At 34.0% G+C, this 13570-nt stretch overlaps 1 protein-coding gene across 1 annotated transcript in view; it reads right to left on the bottom strand.

Annotated features, from left to right (window-relative positions):
- Positions 1 to 828: 828 nt before the first annotated feature.
- Positions 829 to 13570, bottom strand: part of LOC131850276 (TBC1 domain family member 4) — a 34269-nt gene continuing 21527 nt past the window's right edge. Inside the window, exons 10-25 of the mRNA XM_059200472.1 lie at positions 13049 to 13171; positions 12556 to 12671; positions 12324 to 12415; positions 11754 to 11898; positions 11040 to 11163; positions 10325 to 10427; positions 9700 to 9818; positions 9116 to 9262; positions 8192 to 8359; positions 7449 to 7601; positions 6906 to 7057; positions 5945 to 6043; positions 4566 to 4719; positions 3886 to 4055; positions 3062 to 3208; positions 829 to 2867 (exon numbers count right to left, since the gene is read on the bottom strand). Coding sequence (XP_059056455.1) covers positions 1971 to 2867; positions 3062 to 3208; positions 3886 to 4055; positions 4566 to 4719; positions 5945 to 6043; positions 6906 to 7057; positions 7449 to 7601; positions 8192 to 8359; positions 9116 to 9262; positions 9700 to 9818; positions 10325 to 10427; positions 11040 to 11163; positions 11754 to 11898; positions 12324 to 12415; positions 12556 to 12671; positions 13049 to 13171 — 2909 coding nt within the window. The 3' untranslated portion in view covers positions 829 to 1970. The remainder of the gene's footprint in view (positions 2868 to 3061; positions 3209 to 3885; positions 4056 to 4565; positions 4720 to 5944; positions 6044 to 6905; positions 7058 to 7448; positions 7602 to 8191; positions 8360 to 9115; positions 9263 to 9699; positions 9819 to 10324; positions 10428 to 11039; positions 11164 to 11753; positions 11899 to 12323; positions 12416 to 12555; positions 12672 to 13048; positions 13172 to 13570) is intronic.

The raw sequence follows: 13570 nt of genomic DNA, 5'->3' as shown, positions 1-13570 counted from the left end.
AGTTTTATTTTCATTATCTTATTACGGTTTTGTTTTTCTTGCTTTACCGTGGTTATTTACAAGTTTAAAACCGCAAAATGAAAACACAATTTGCGGTTTTGATTAGTCGCTGCGGGTTTACATATAAAGAAAATAATATCTATATATGTTTACATATCGCAGATCTAGTGAAGTACAGGATTAACTAAACTTATTTTTTGAAATTAGACTTTAAAATCAACGGATTAGAGTGCATATCTCAATGCTTTTAATTTTTAGGTTTATAGACGTACAATATGACAAATTGACCACAATAACGTGACCAGTAGAGAAAAGTCTATCTGTGTTAATAATACAATTTTCCAGAGTAGATCAGCTATTATGTGATGAGTAAACTGGAAGAAAGATTAAAATTTATTTTTACTTAATTCAATCAATATAAGGTTTGCAACAGTTTTTGGTGCACAGCTAATAAAAATATTCCACGCGAACGAAGTAGCTACACACAGTAAACTTTTATTATTAAACTGTAATTCAATATTATTTTAATTATAGGTATATAATATCTGGTACTAGGCACATTGCTGCCGCAAAATAATTATGGTAATATTGTTAGATATATAATATCGTTTATAATTTGAAATAATTAGGTGCAATAGATAAATTAAGTCACATCGTCATGATTTTTTGACCCCTCTCCCGTTTTTGTCACATCTTGTCACACCCTCCCTGTGACTTATTAAATTCCAAGTTCGGTCGAATATATTAATATTTATATCTATATATTAGATTTATATAATCAATTCATCTATACGATATATAGTCTATAATACCATTTTATAATTGTATATGTAGCTGGCTATATTTAGAATATCAGGAACCTTATTATTATTATATAATTCTGAAAAGCGTGTGTTTGTACCGTACATAAGTTTTATATATAAGCGTGCTTTCGATATATTTGTACTTCCACTACTGTATAATTATTAGATTAATACTATAGGCAATGCGGTATGCGAATAAAAACGTCTACACATTACCCTAAAAATCGCTTATTATGTACTCAATCGTCAAAGAGACTAATCAAAAAAACTCCTTATTTTTTATTTCTCTCCCTGACGTTAGACGATCGTCTCGGTTAAGACTTTTTTTTTAATACTCTAATGCTTTTGGCCGCAGCTGGCATTTACAGCTTCACCGGACGATAGGGGGCAAGTACAGATGGCACTCCAAATCCGCGGATGAAGCGGCTGAAGGGCAACTCCCGTCTGACGTAGACACCTTTGTATAAAGTTTTGAAATTTCTCTCTTGTTTTTATTTATATTAACATAGCGCCTTATATAGTTCATGTATATAGAGGACGGTTGCGATTTATTCTTAGGTTGGCCGTCAGCATGTTTGCTATGTATGATCACGATTCTCCTCCGAAAATCCTAGAACATGATTTTAGGGCGCTTCACATCACATCTTCAATATCGACACCGATTACATGGTCGTGTGTAGACGCTTTAAAGCCAACCAGCTTTTTAGAACACAATCAAACAATTTATTACCTAAACACTTTGTTCTTTAAATTCATAATCCAGCGATGGGTCAAGATATAGAAACTATTTTGAATGAACTAATAAGTAATCTTTATATAACTTTAGCGGAGAGTTTACACACGATTTTATAAAGAAAACCATCGCTGAATTTTGAATTCTATTACAAGTAGTAATTAAAGATATTTCATCATTATTACAATTAAATGTAATATCAATTTGTACGAATTGATTACACTAAACATTTCAGATTACCAAATCATTGTAATATATAAGGGCAAGTACCCTGTCGACACACGATTCAACTATCTTAGTTAATTCCTAATGAATACACCACCATTAGCTAATCTAATTTCATGCTCATCCTTCCTCTTTCATTGATACACTAGCGTATTTATGCCATTAGTGTAGGCGAGATCACCATTCCATCATCAACAATAACGAATCACTTATTTAATACTACTTGGTTGCTTTATAGGCCTTATTTGTTTTAGTTTAGTTGATTGTCCATCAAATTTTATATCCACATCGCAATCGCTCAGTGGATGAGACACATTTGATACACATTCATCCCTTCGTTCACTTTCATTCGGACTTAAAGGTGTCACAAAGCCGCTATCGTTCAATTTTATGTCTTGCGCTTTCGACACAGTGTTTAAATTCAAGGACATTGTTTTTCTACTTTGGAACATATTCAAATCATCCATGTACGATTTGCAAGTACTTCTTTCATCAAATTTCTTCAAATTCTCGTCAAAGTCATGTTTCAATTGCTGCTCGAACATTCGCTCTTGTCGAATTTGCTCGTGGGTATTCGCAAAGAAACCAGAATTCTTTCGACCCGCGTCCTGCAGACTTTCGCTTGTCAATTCCGTCCTAAAAGAGTCCGATTTCTTCGGACTTAATTCAAACTTCTCATCTAATACTTTCAAGGGATAGTTCTTCAAATTGTTACTTATCAATCCTGAGTGGACAGATTGTGATTTCTTCATGATGAATTTCCTTTCGGTCTCTTGAGGTTTCTTTTCAATATTCGCTGCATTCACAACATCCTCTCTTGTTATTTTGGAGAACAAATTAGGAGTGCTTACTCCTGTTTTGAAGATCCTCCTCTCTTCTTCTTCGTCATTTGACGTGAATTTTGATGAGAATGAGGTAATTTTTGAGCTGAAGGATATCTTTTTGCTGTGCGTTTGAACGATCTTCTTTATTTCTGGGGGCATTTCTTGTCTATGATATGCGGACATATATCGGCTGAGTAATGTGAGTTGTTGCTCCATATTTTTATTTTGAGTTTCAAGTTTTGCATGAACTTTCTGGTAATTCATGATGGCGTCCATTGCAGACTGTAAGGAAGACAAACTGGTCAGTTTTCATTAATATTTAAAGGTGTTAAATCGGCTAAATATTGCCGCCTTCTGTATTGTGTGCATTGAAGTTAAATAAATAAACTACGATATTATGTACCTACCTTATAATTACAAAACTAACAGTGTAAGAGATAGTAATAGATAAACTAAATGTTATTGGGAATACTCACATCAAGTTCCTCAGACATCCTACTGTTATCTGCCAGTAGATGCTTATTCTCCTCGGTGAGCGTCGCCAGTCGCGGCATCTCTTCTCTCAATACTGCGTATTCTACAGCATAATCGTTTAACTGTCTGCCGATGTCTAACGAGTGAACCTGTAATTCGATTTGCAGAATAATTTTTCATCATCTTTATCTATCTAATATATAAAATTCTCGTGTCGCAGGTTTCGTGTTATACTGTATATATATTCCTCCGAAACGGCTTGACCGATTTTGATGAAATTTTATATGTATATTCAGTAGATCTGAGAATAGGTTTATAATTAATTTTTATACTACTAAGTGTTAAGGGCGTCAACTGAAAATTATTTTTTTGCTTCTATCGACATTTTTTTTTGTGTAAAGGGTGTCAATTGAATTTTTTTTTTTCATTTACCGACTTTTTTTTGTTGTAAAAAAACTTTTCCTTGCCTTAAATTTTCAATTTTTTCCTCATGTTTGCAGGGTCAGCTAGTATATATACATATAACTACTGTACGTCATTGTCGTCTACATCATTAAAATAAACTGAGTTCCTTAATTATCTGAAAACAGAATTCGACCTGTGGCGCTACTCGTGGGCAACGTCTGTCGAGTTCGCTAGTCTAGAGGTACTAATATTTTAAAGAGAAATTATCTAATATTAATAATTCTTTGGTCTATAGGAAGGCATATTATTAGTTACATATTTCTTTACTACGCGGGCAGCACGCAGCATTTTACAAGTCATCTATAAAAATATAAACGTATATGACGATGATGACAAGATTCTAAATTGGCATGATTCTTACCTTTCTCATTATTTTTTCATAAACCCCTTTATCTATATCTGGCATTTTGTGTTTAAGATATTCGGCTGCTTCTTCGCAACTTTCGCACAGCATCAGACCATCTCTATGTGCGGAGAGGAGAGCGAGAGAGACAGAGAATACCACATCGAATGATTCTAGGAAGATCAGATCTGAAACAAATTTCGTATAGAAAGAGATAGAAATGCCAGACACAATATTATCACGAATTTAGTGACAGTGTAATTTAAATCTTACTCCACTTAGATTAGTTTGAATATTGAACCACCTTTTTGGTGCTATGGCATAATAGTCTGAAGTATTCTTCAGACTGTCTTGTTTATAGCAACAAATTGCGATAGAATTAGCGGTGATAATTTAAGTTTTAAAATTAATGCTTGCAAATGTTGTTCTTGTAGCGCGGTGGTTGCTTGAGGTGTCGCTACATAATATATTATTTATTGTAGTATCGTGAGTATACCGATGAAATAATTGTACATTTGTAAGTTTATTTGGTAGTGTGCTACGTGGTTTATTAGTAACGCGTGTATTCGACGCGGAGTCGGGACATAGATTAACTTTACACAGAACTTAAATCTATGTTCGTGGAAACGTAAACTAATGGAAGGGTGTCAAGTGTTGACAGAAATATTACAAGTCTAAGCACATTCTAATACACTTACCAAATACTCTGACGACGAAACCCAGGGGAAATTGACTAGTGAAGAGTGTTAACATCCAAGGTGCAGCATACAGAGCTGGTGATATATCCAGTGATTCCAATTTCGCGTGTAATTCCGGCTCATGATCGCGAAGTAGACGAGAGAGTTGGTACAACTGTAAATAATCATAAACATCGTAAAAAACTTTAAAGAGGGATGGATAATATTAATAACATCCCTGGACCGATAATATTAATAACGTCACGTAGAGCAACCTAACCCCAAACTAACCAGAGCTTGTGTTATGTGTACTAGAATATAGAATAGAATAGAAAAATATTCAAATAAACTAAACAAAAGCACTTTTGAACAGTCAAAGTTATCCTTCTTTTAATCAACCGCTAATTAGTAAAGCTGTCTCATCACAAGAACAATGAACAAGAAACTTGCATGTTGCTCTTTTAAATAAACGTAGTAATTTCACATTTTAAATCGAAACGTGTGAATACAAACTACCAACTAGCGCTAATTTGTTAGAGTCAAATACACAATAAGATTATATCAGTCGTAGTGATTAGAGCAGACCAGTCACTAGACCACTGCTATAAAGAATTACGTTCATTTTATTTTGTAAATACACACATAATATACATAGAAAACTATTATACTTATGAATACAAATGTTTTCATTGTTCGATAAATCGAACCCGCGTCCATCGGAAGTAAAATGACGTGCTAAACCGCTAGATAATCTAGGCCGGTGTTTCCCAATTAGTGGTATGCGTACCCCCAGGGGTACGTGAAGTTACATCAAGGGGTACGTGCGGCTATCAATAAAACAAACATGCACACACACTCACAAACTTTCACATTTATAGTACGCAAGGTTTGAGGTCTTTTTTGAAGTGGTACGCAGCAAAAACTAATTGGGAACCATAGATTTAGGCCATGAAGAGGTATGGCCGATTCTTATTTTTTCAAACAAAAACGGCTAGAAGTTACAGATGTCGTCACGTTCTTTATCTCAGATTGTGTAGTCGATGTTAAGGTGAACACAACATTTGCCATGCCCACATTTCGCTGGCAGAGGACTTTCGAGGTAGACTGCTAACGCGACCTGTGACTCCGCCATTGGTGGCTCGTAAATATACCATATATACAAGAATATCCTCACCCCCCCCCCCCCCTAAAACCCTTAAAAACTAACCGCCGTTAATTTATGTGAAAAACTATATGAAAAACTCACTTGGGCGTAATACAGGGCAGTAAATACCAAGGCCAGGCCAGGACACTCTTATATTAATATGTATAAATTTGGTCTAAAAGGCTCATCCTTTCAAATGGGAAACAGTGTTGTATAAAAGAAATGCCGTGTAAATAAATGTAGAAGATTAATTTACCTGTACTTGTAAGGCGCTCATGTCTGGTAAGTACTGCCTGCGCAACCCTCGTCTGAACATCAGGTGTCGAAGTAATCCGAAAGCCTCAGCTTCTTCTGTCTGCAATATATACGAGTAATAGAATAGAATTTATATACTCGTGTTGACACAACAAAAATTACATAAAAATACATATACGAACAAACATTTACAGATTACAAAACAGAGTCAATATGGATCACATCTCAGCATAATGTGGGAAGCATAGTTTCCAGTGTTGATTTTCAGTTGAGCCCATGTTACGGACAAATATAAATTAGAATTTAAAAAATGTAAATATAAAACAGATACTATACAAATATAATTTAATATATACAAAAAAAAAACAAAAAATATTGACAATATTTTATACTTCGTAATAGCCTTTAAAAATAATACAAATGGAGAAAATAATAAATATACCAGTAGTTATACATACGGTTCTTTTTATATATTCATAGAAGTAATAACATCTGGGAACCAGAAAATAGTTTTAGCCAAGTGCAATCTCATCACCCGCTTTGCATACAGTGAATCCTATCCTCGAATATCATAACTATCAATAAGAATCTATAAATCTTTATGATCTCGTAGCAGATATTCTTTCAAATGTTTACGAAATCTATATTTTGTTTTGGTTCACACATACAAAAAAATCTATCCTTGACAAGATTTAACACTACATCTAGGACAACTTTATAACGTATGAGGATATGATGCCAGATTTGGTATCTAACTATATGTTTTATTTTAATCACCCAGAACAATTCATACAGCGCTATCTAGTTTAGGAAATCATTTTGAAAATTTGTCACATAATACACGCTTTCGCAACTTTAGCTTCTGTAATTAAAACATAATATATTTTTTAGTGTTTAACTATGATCCAAATGATTTAGTGCTGAACTTTCTTATACATATACTTTTTGTCTTCTAAACTCACATGCAACAGCAGAACTCCAGCCACGAAACTAAGTCCTTGGCAGTACCCGACTTCTGGATCCAGCAGGGAGTACGCCTTCAGTATGTTGTACAACGCCAGCTGTCCCGGACCCAGGGCCGACGCGAAGTAAGAGTGCTTTGGGAACGTCCGACCTGATTATGCAGACATTTATAAATTCAAATTAATAAATAATTTAATTATATTGGACACTTTCGACCTCTATTATATGTAATTTTTTTATTACTATCTCTACCATTTAGCATCTCCATGCTAGCTAATGAACTTGCAAGAAACTCAAATTATACTTTTTATGTTATTATTATTATAATCAGTTTCAAATGTTAAATAAATCATTTAGCATTCAGATATTATAAACTCTTTCTTAGCATTTATTATTACTGCCGGGTCTGTAAATATTACTGTAAAGTTTCATCAAAATGCGTTCAGTAGTTTTTGCGTGAAAGAGTAACAAATATCCATCCATACTCACAAACTTTCGTGTTTATAATATTATTAAGACATGCGATATAACATGCCACATACCCAAGTCGATGAGTATCGCGTGCTGGTGCTTGGTGAGTCCTGCGAGTAGAGTCCGGTACGGTGCGTGGTAGTGTGCGGGCAACGGCGGCGCACTCAGAGTCGCCTGCTCCGCCAGGAAGTACCACACGCCGCCGCGGGACGTACGCGGCACGCCTATAGATACGAAGCTATTTACCAACGATCTTAATCAATCGGTTAAAATGCATTTTTCATTATTAACGGTTAATTAACCTCATTTTATGCTTGGAACTTTCAGTAGCTAGAGCCCAAAGACAAATTAACTTTATAAAAAAAGTCTCAACTAGAAACTCCAGACACAAGCCCTTTTAAATTCTAGGTATCACACCTGAAGAAAAGGGATTTTTAGTAATATGAAGTCCCTATTTTTTTTAATGAATTATAATGGAATGGTTCATCTTCCTTGTGGCGGGACACATGGTACATTACTAACAATATGTATCATGAATTCACGTTACTAACAATCTTCTTCCCCTCTATAGCTAGCAATCTACCCGGTTAACCTCCACGCGGTCTTCCTGGAAACCATCGTGAGTGATTTTTTCACAATGTGCTAACTGAACTCACCTATCATCCTTCCACGCCGTGCCCCGCCAGCGTAAACCGTTAGCGGAGACAGGTGCGCCATTCCGATATCATTAAAAAAAATGCATGTTGTTCAAATTTATACGCGATGCAGCGATAGTTCATCAGCTTATTAGGTGTCACATAGTAATAAAACTCACCCTGTATAACTGCCTGTGTCAGCATGTGCCGGTCGACTTTGGCCATTTGTCTGGAGGAGTCTTTTGTGGACAGCAGGGAGTCCCATATCAGCAGGACCCCAGCATCACACACACCCAGCTCTGTGTATTCTAGTTTTATACGACGAACTGCTGAAGACTCTTCGCTTTCTAAAACGGGGAAAATAAACACTTTCAAGTAAATAATACAGTAATTTTTTGTTTTATATTTAATGAGTAATTTCAGTTACTAATTTTAATATTGTCAATTTTTTTTTCGTTTTATCTCCGAACGTCGCGGGTTTAATTCCTCCCACAGTACTAAAATTGTATTCATGACAGTGATTATTTGAAACGGTCGGCATGTATGTATTTATAAAAATATCTAAATATTTATATCAGTTGTATAGTACTCATAAGACAACCACTGCTTACCGTTGTGCTTCTTCTTTACTGTACGTTGCAAATAAAGTATATTCTATCTATCTATCTATCTTACCTAGGGATTAGATGACGTTAAGTGAATCGTTCAGGGTTATCAAAAATTGTAATTATTTTACTTTGTTCTAAATGAAGAAATATTATTGATATAAATATATGAAGGAATGTCATATAATAATTACGAATATTAGATAAGAAAACAGTTCAAAAACTAGTAGAGGTATATAACTAGTTTTCATTCAATGTTATATTGTTTTAAGATTATTATTTGGCGAATAAATCACTGACGAGAAACATGGAACTTAATAATAGATTAAGATGTATTATGTTGCTTCAAGATAATTATTATAAAACATAAGCATATATTATAATTTCTTTTCGTATTACGCTTGTTGCAAATTTCTGTTAACCTAGCTTAGTAAGACATTGTTACACCTATATCAAAGTTTCTACAACTTTTATAAGGAAAAAATTTATAAATATTACCCTTTAGTCTGGCATTTTCCTTCTCCATCCTGACCAGCAATATAGTCTGGTCTATGGCCAACTTCCAAAGCTGCCGTAGCTGATCTTTAGTCCTCTTGCCTTGGGGTGCTGTTGGTATACCCAGGAGCTTCTGTGATGATATTTCTCCTATAAATATAAAGCAGATTTCTTTAGATCCTGATGCCTTATCGGTATAGAGTTATTTATATTATTATTTTAGGTTGACTTTGTACAAAGTTGTATTCGTGGGTAACTCTATTTCAGATATTTATGCTGCTAGTTAAGCAAGTAAGCTGTATTCCCATTTATTGGATGAGAAATGGCAGTAAAATTACGAGATACGGAGGCATGTCTTTTATACACAATAATGAGACATTTCCTCCCGCATACACTTAGATTGTGGAATGAACTATCTGCCGAGGTTCTCGAGAGACTATTGCATGGGTTTTACCAAGAAAGGTATATTGAGGTTTCTTAAGGGTCGGCAACGCGCATGTGACACGCTTGGTATTTCGGGGCTCTATAAGCTACGTAATCGTTCTTCGGAATAATGATGGATTCGTAGTATAAAAAAATATGCATACCTTCTTTTTGTAATTCTGGCGGTTGCACAACTTTCTCGTATATAGCCTGCCGCCAGGTGGCGTCTGTATCGCTTCCGACTTCAGCGGTAACGGGCCGCGAATCACTTACTTTCATGAAACTAAAAGAGAATTTAATACCATATATGTTTTTAGAATATTAGTTTACATAGTACTATATGACGTCTGTAAATTTGTCCTTTTTTTTAAATAAAAGATAATAATAATAATAACCGCTGTACAATTCTTGCAGTGCCATCTAGACTTCAGCTAAACCAATCTTGTGTTATGGGTAATAGAAAACTTATAGAAATACTTATATACATTTTTTGTAAATACATACAGAATATACTTAGAAAACATTCAGACCAATACAAACAATCATACTCGTGAAGACGTTTGTATTGTGCGAGGATTGAACCCGCGATCGGCGGAAGATAGGTAGTGTGCTAAACCACTAAACCACCGAGTCCCTTTTTATGTAAGTTCAAATTTTCACCCTTTCTACAACTGCTATTTTTTATAGCGATATTAGTACTCCATTTTATAGGACAAAATAACTTTTGCTGTTGCTTGCTATAATTTTTTAATATTCATAATGATTATAACAATACCAGTAAGTACTTACATATCCATCATGGGTGAGTTGACAGGAGTGCCAGGTTCCTCCTTCTCTTCACCTTCTTCTTCAAGTCCAGACGCATTGACTTGTCTTGGAGAGGGTGGTGAATCTAAAAATAATTAATGAGCATTTCAAATTCAGTTATTTTTCTTTATAATTTTTGTAATGTTTCTCAGATGACAATTATTTTCATAACCAGAGTAATTAAAAAATTGTATTATATAACTAGTTATAGTATAATAAACTAGAAACATTTTACAAATGTTTGATATAGGCTATGGAAGAGTGGAGCCTCCTGGCACAAACATCTTTATGGTTAAAAGGAGTCTTCAACAACTGTAGAATGTAATTGTAAAGTTGTGTTACCTAAATAAAGAATTTTGAATTTGAATAGTAACAAAACTTCACGATTGCTATTCTATGTACATGGTATAGTCAATAACATTGTCAACTGTCGACGTCGTGGTGAATGAAATAATTGAAATGTCTACATTTCGTTCGGGACTTTTATCTCGCTTTATAACTTTTACATCAGCAGAGAGTAAGTCATACAGTTATTACCAGAGATAGACTAAAAGACTCGGCTGTTTAGTACCTATAACTCTGTTTATCTTGAGACTAGACAGTAATGTGGTGATTGTCTGCGGTTACGATTATTTTTATTATTCATTATTTAAATGTTATTACTATTAAGTAATTACTTAATTCTTAATTAGCTTACCACTGTTCTGTGTCCGTACACTTGGTGATTGGGATTTACTTCTAGAACCTTCTGGAAGGTGTATTTCAGGTGTTGACGGTTCTGAAGGCGTGTCCACAACAGCATGAGACAGAGGAGAAGCTTCCTGTAGAAACAGAAACATGGTACATATTATATTTATTACAGAATAATAAATACATAATATACTAGCTGTTATCTGTGACTCCGTACGCGTGGAATTTATAATTCTTTTTTTATTAAATAAATAAAATGTCTAGTATAAAAGTAGCCTAAGTTACTCCTTATAACATTAGCTATCTGCGAGTGAAACTCCCGTCAAAATCCGTCAAGCCGTTTCACAAATTAGCAAGAACAAAGATACATATGTACACTATTGAGTGAAAAACTGTTAGTTTGAAATTACAAACTGACACATCAAAATTATTTATATATATTGCGAGTAAACTGCAGTGCTTGGCTCTCCCTACAAGAGAAGATTTAGATTAAGTTTACTATTCAATGATTCTTTATGCAATCAGCGTTAGCATTTACACATAATATTCAAAATCGCGACGGTTAAGGTTTGTCACTGGTAGCTTTTTTTTCTCTTCTTTTGACTCCGGCTGCTTGTGTTACTGGTAGCTGTTCTTGCTTTAAAATCACAAATATATAAAATTAAACAAACTAATAATAAACTTTTTTTAAACATATAGAATAATTCTAAATGATAAATACCTTTTTAGCAACCTGTGGTATTGCCAAACTAGCTTCATCTTTACTTGCTTTCCTCTTCAATAAATGATCGAAACTGCTGGACAATGAACGTTTCGCTTTCATAAAGATTGTGCTACCGCCTAAATACTGATTGAGGAATTCCGATCTGCAAAAATAATATATTAATCAACAGATTATATTATTAGTGAAATTATTAAATTTTAGGTTATTTGATTAATATAATAACTAAAAAGAACTACTACTAATTCGGAATTATTTTGTTCAATAATTTGTTCTCATAAGGGCAATCTATGGTATTACACGCAGGCTGACGCGGGGATTAAACTTTTCCCGCGCAAAACAAATACCGCCACAGATTATAAATAATATTTATGGAAAAGCAGCGGCGAAGCGCTGAATTAAAACTTAGTGATTACTTGCTCAGTTTGCTCATAGCCGTATGTGTGTTGCGGTGCTTACAATTTATTTTTTTACCAACTTAAATAAGTGTATATAAAATATCTTGTATTAGTAGTTGTCATTGATAGACGAAAATTAAATCATAAATATGTTTTTGTGGCATCTGCTCACCTGTTTTCAGCGGTGTCGTGAATATGTCTGGACTGCTTAGCTTCACAGTGTGCTCGAAGTAACATCATCAGAAATGCATTGTGTTCACTAACCTACAACAATACGCCTTATAATGCACAAATCTATATATTAGAAAACATTTCTATGATATTAGCACTATATATTATAATATTCTATTATCTGTGACGATCCATGAATAGGAGACATTCATCTAAAATATTAACATTTTTACCTCATACATATGGTTGGTGCCGCCTTGATATTTGGTGATAATAAGATCCTGTTCATCCTCAGACAGTTGTTCTATGCGTCTCAGGATAAAAGCGTGCGTTTTCTTTTCATTCATACCTATAATAAATACAGAAAAAATATAGAAATAATTAATATGCTAAACCGACACTATGTACATTTTGCATCTGTACAATATGTAAAAATAGATATTGAAAATAAAAACTTTATTTACACTTATAAATTGTTCTATAATTATTTTTTATATATTGTAGTGTAAGAAGAAAATATTAACTACGCAAGTTAAAGTAAAACTACACGCTTTACTTTAACTTGCGTAGTTAGTTAACATTTAACATTCAACAAACAAAAAATAAAAAACAGCTATAAATAAGGGTGGGAAGATATTGCGTAAAATATGAAAAAAAAACAGTCGTAAACGTTCATACTTTTTCAGTAGGAATAATAAAATTATATGTCTATTATATGTATTTTACCTTCTATATCATGACATAATCTATGGTACCACAGCATAGGGCAATGCTCGCATGTCATATTAGGTGATTTCTCTCTGGATTTCTTGAGTAATTCCGCGTGGGCAAAAAATGCTTGCTTTATAGCTGAAATAAAAGAAATAATTAGCCTGTTTGCCTATAATATTTTTCAGCAATTCCACACGCTCCATATGCTATTCACTATTTTTCGGCACCTCCACCAAGGGTAAAAAAAATATTTATTTATTGGAGGGTAAATATATGGCAGTAAATCTTTAGTCTACAGAAGCATCTGACCCTGTACTAAACCTTATGTACGAAATTGTCTTAGTGGGTTCTTCAGTCATACCTATTTCAGTCAACAAGCAGTTTGCATTGAAAACTGTATCCCGGTTAAAAAGTAAGAAATGGCAGTGAAATTACAGAATACACTTCATTCCGGTGACTTGAAGTACATGGTGCTATTCATGTATATGGAAGATGGTTGCCACTTTTCATGAAGGCGGTCAGCAATAGACAAAAAAA

The sequence above is a fragment of the Achroia grisella genome, unplaced genomic scaffold (assembly GCF_030625045.1).
Source record: "Achroia grisella isolate CSIRO2021 unplaced genomic scaffold, CSIRO_AGI_Agris_v1 utg114, whole genome shotgun sequence".
In the NCBI taxonomy this organism is placed as follows: domain Eukaryota; kingdom Metazoa; phylum Arthropoda; class Insecta; order Lepidoptera; family Pyralidae; genus Achroia; species Achroia grisella.
The sequence above is the reverse complement of the archived record's forward strand: the minus strand, read 5'-3'. Positions and strand labels throughout refer to the sequence as shown.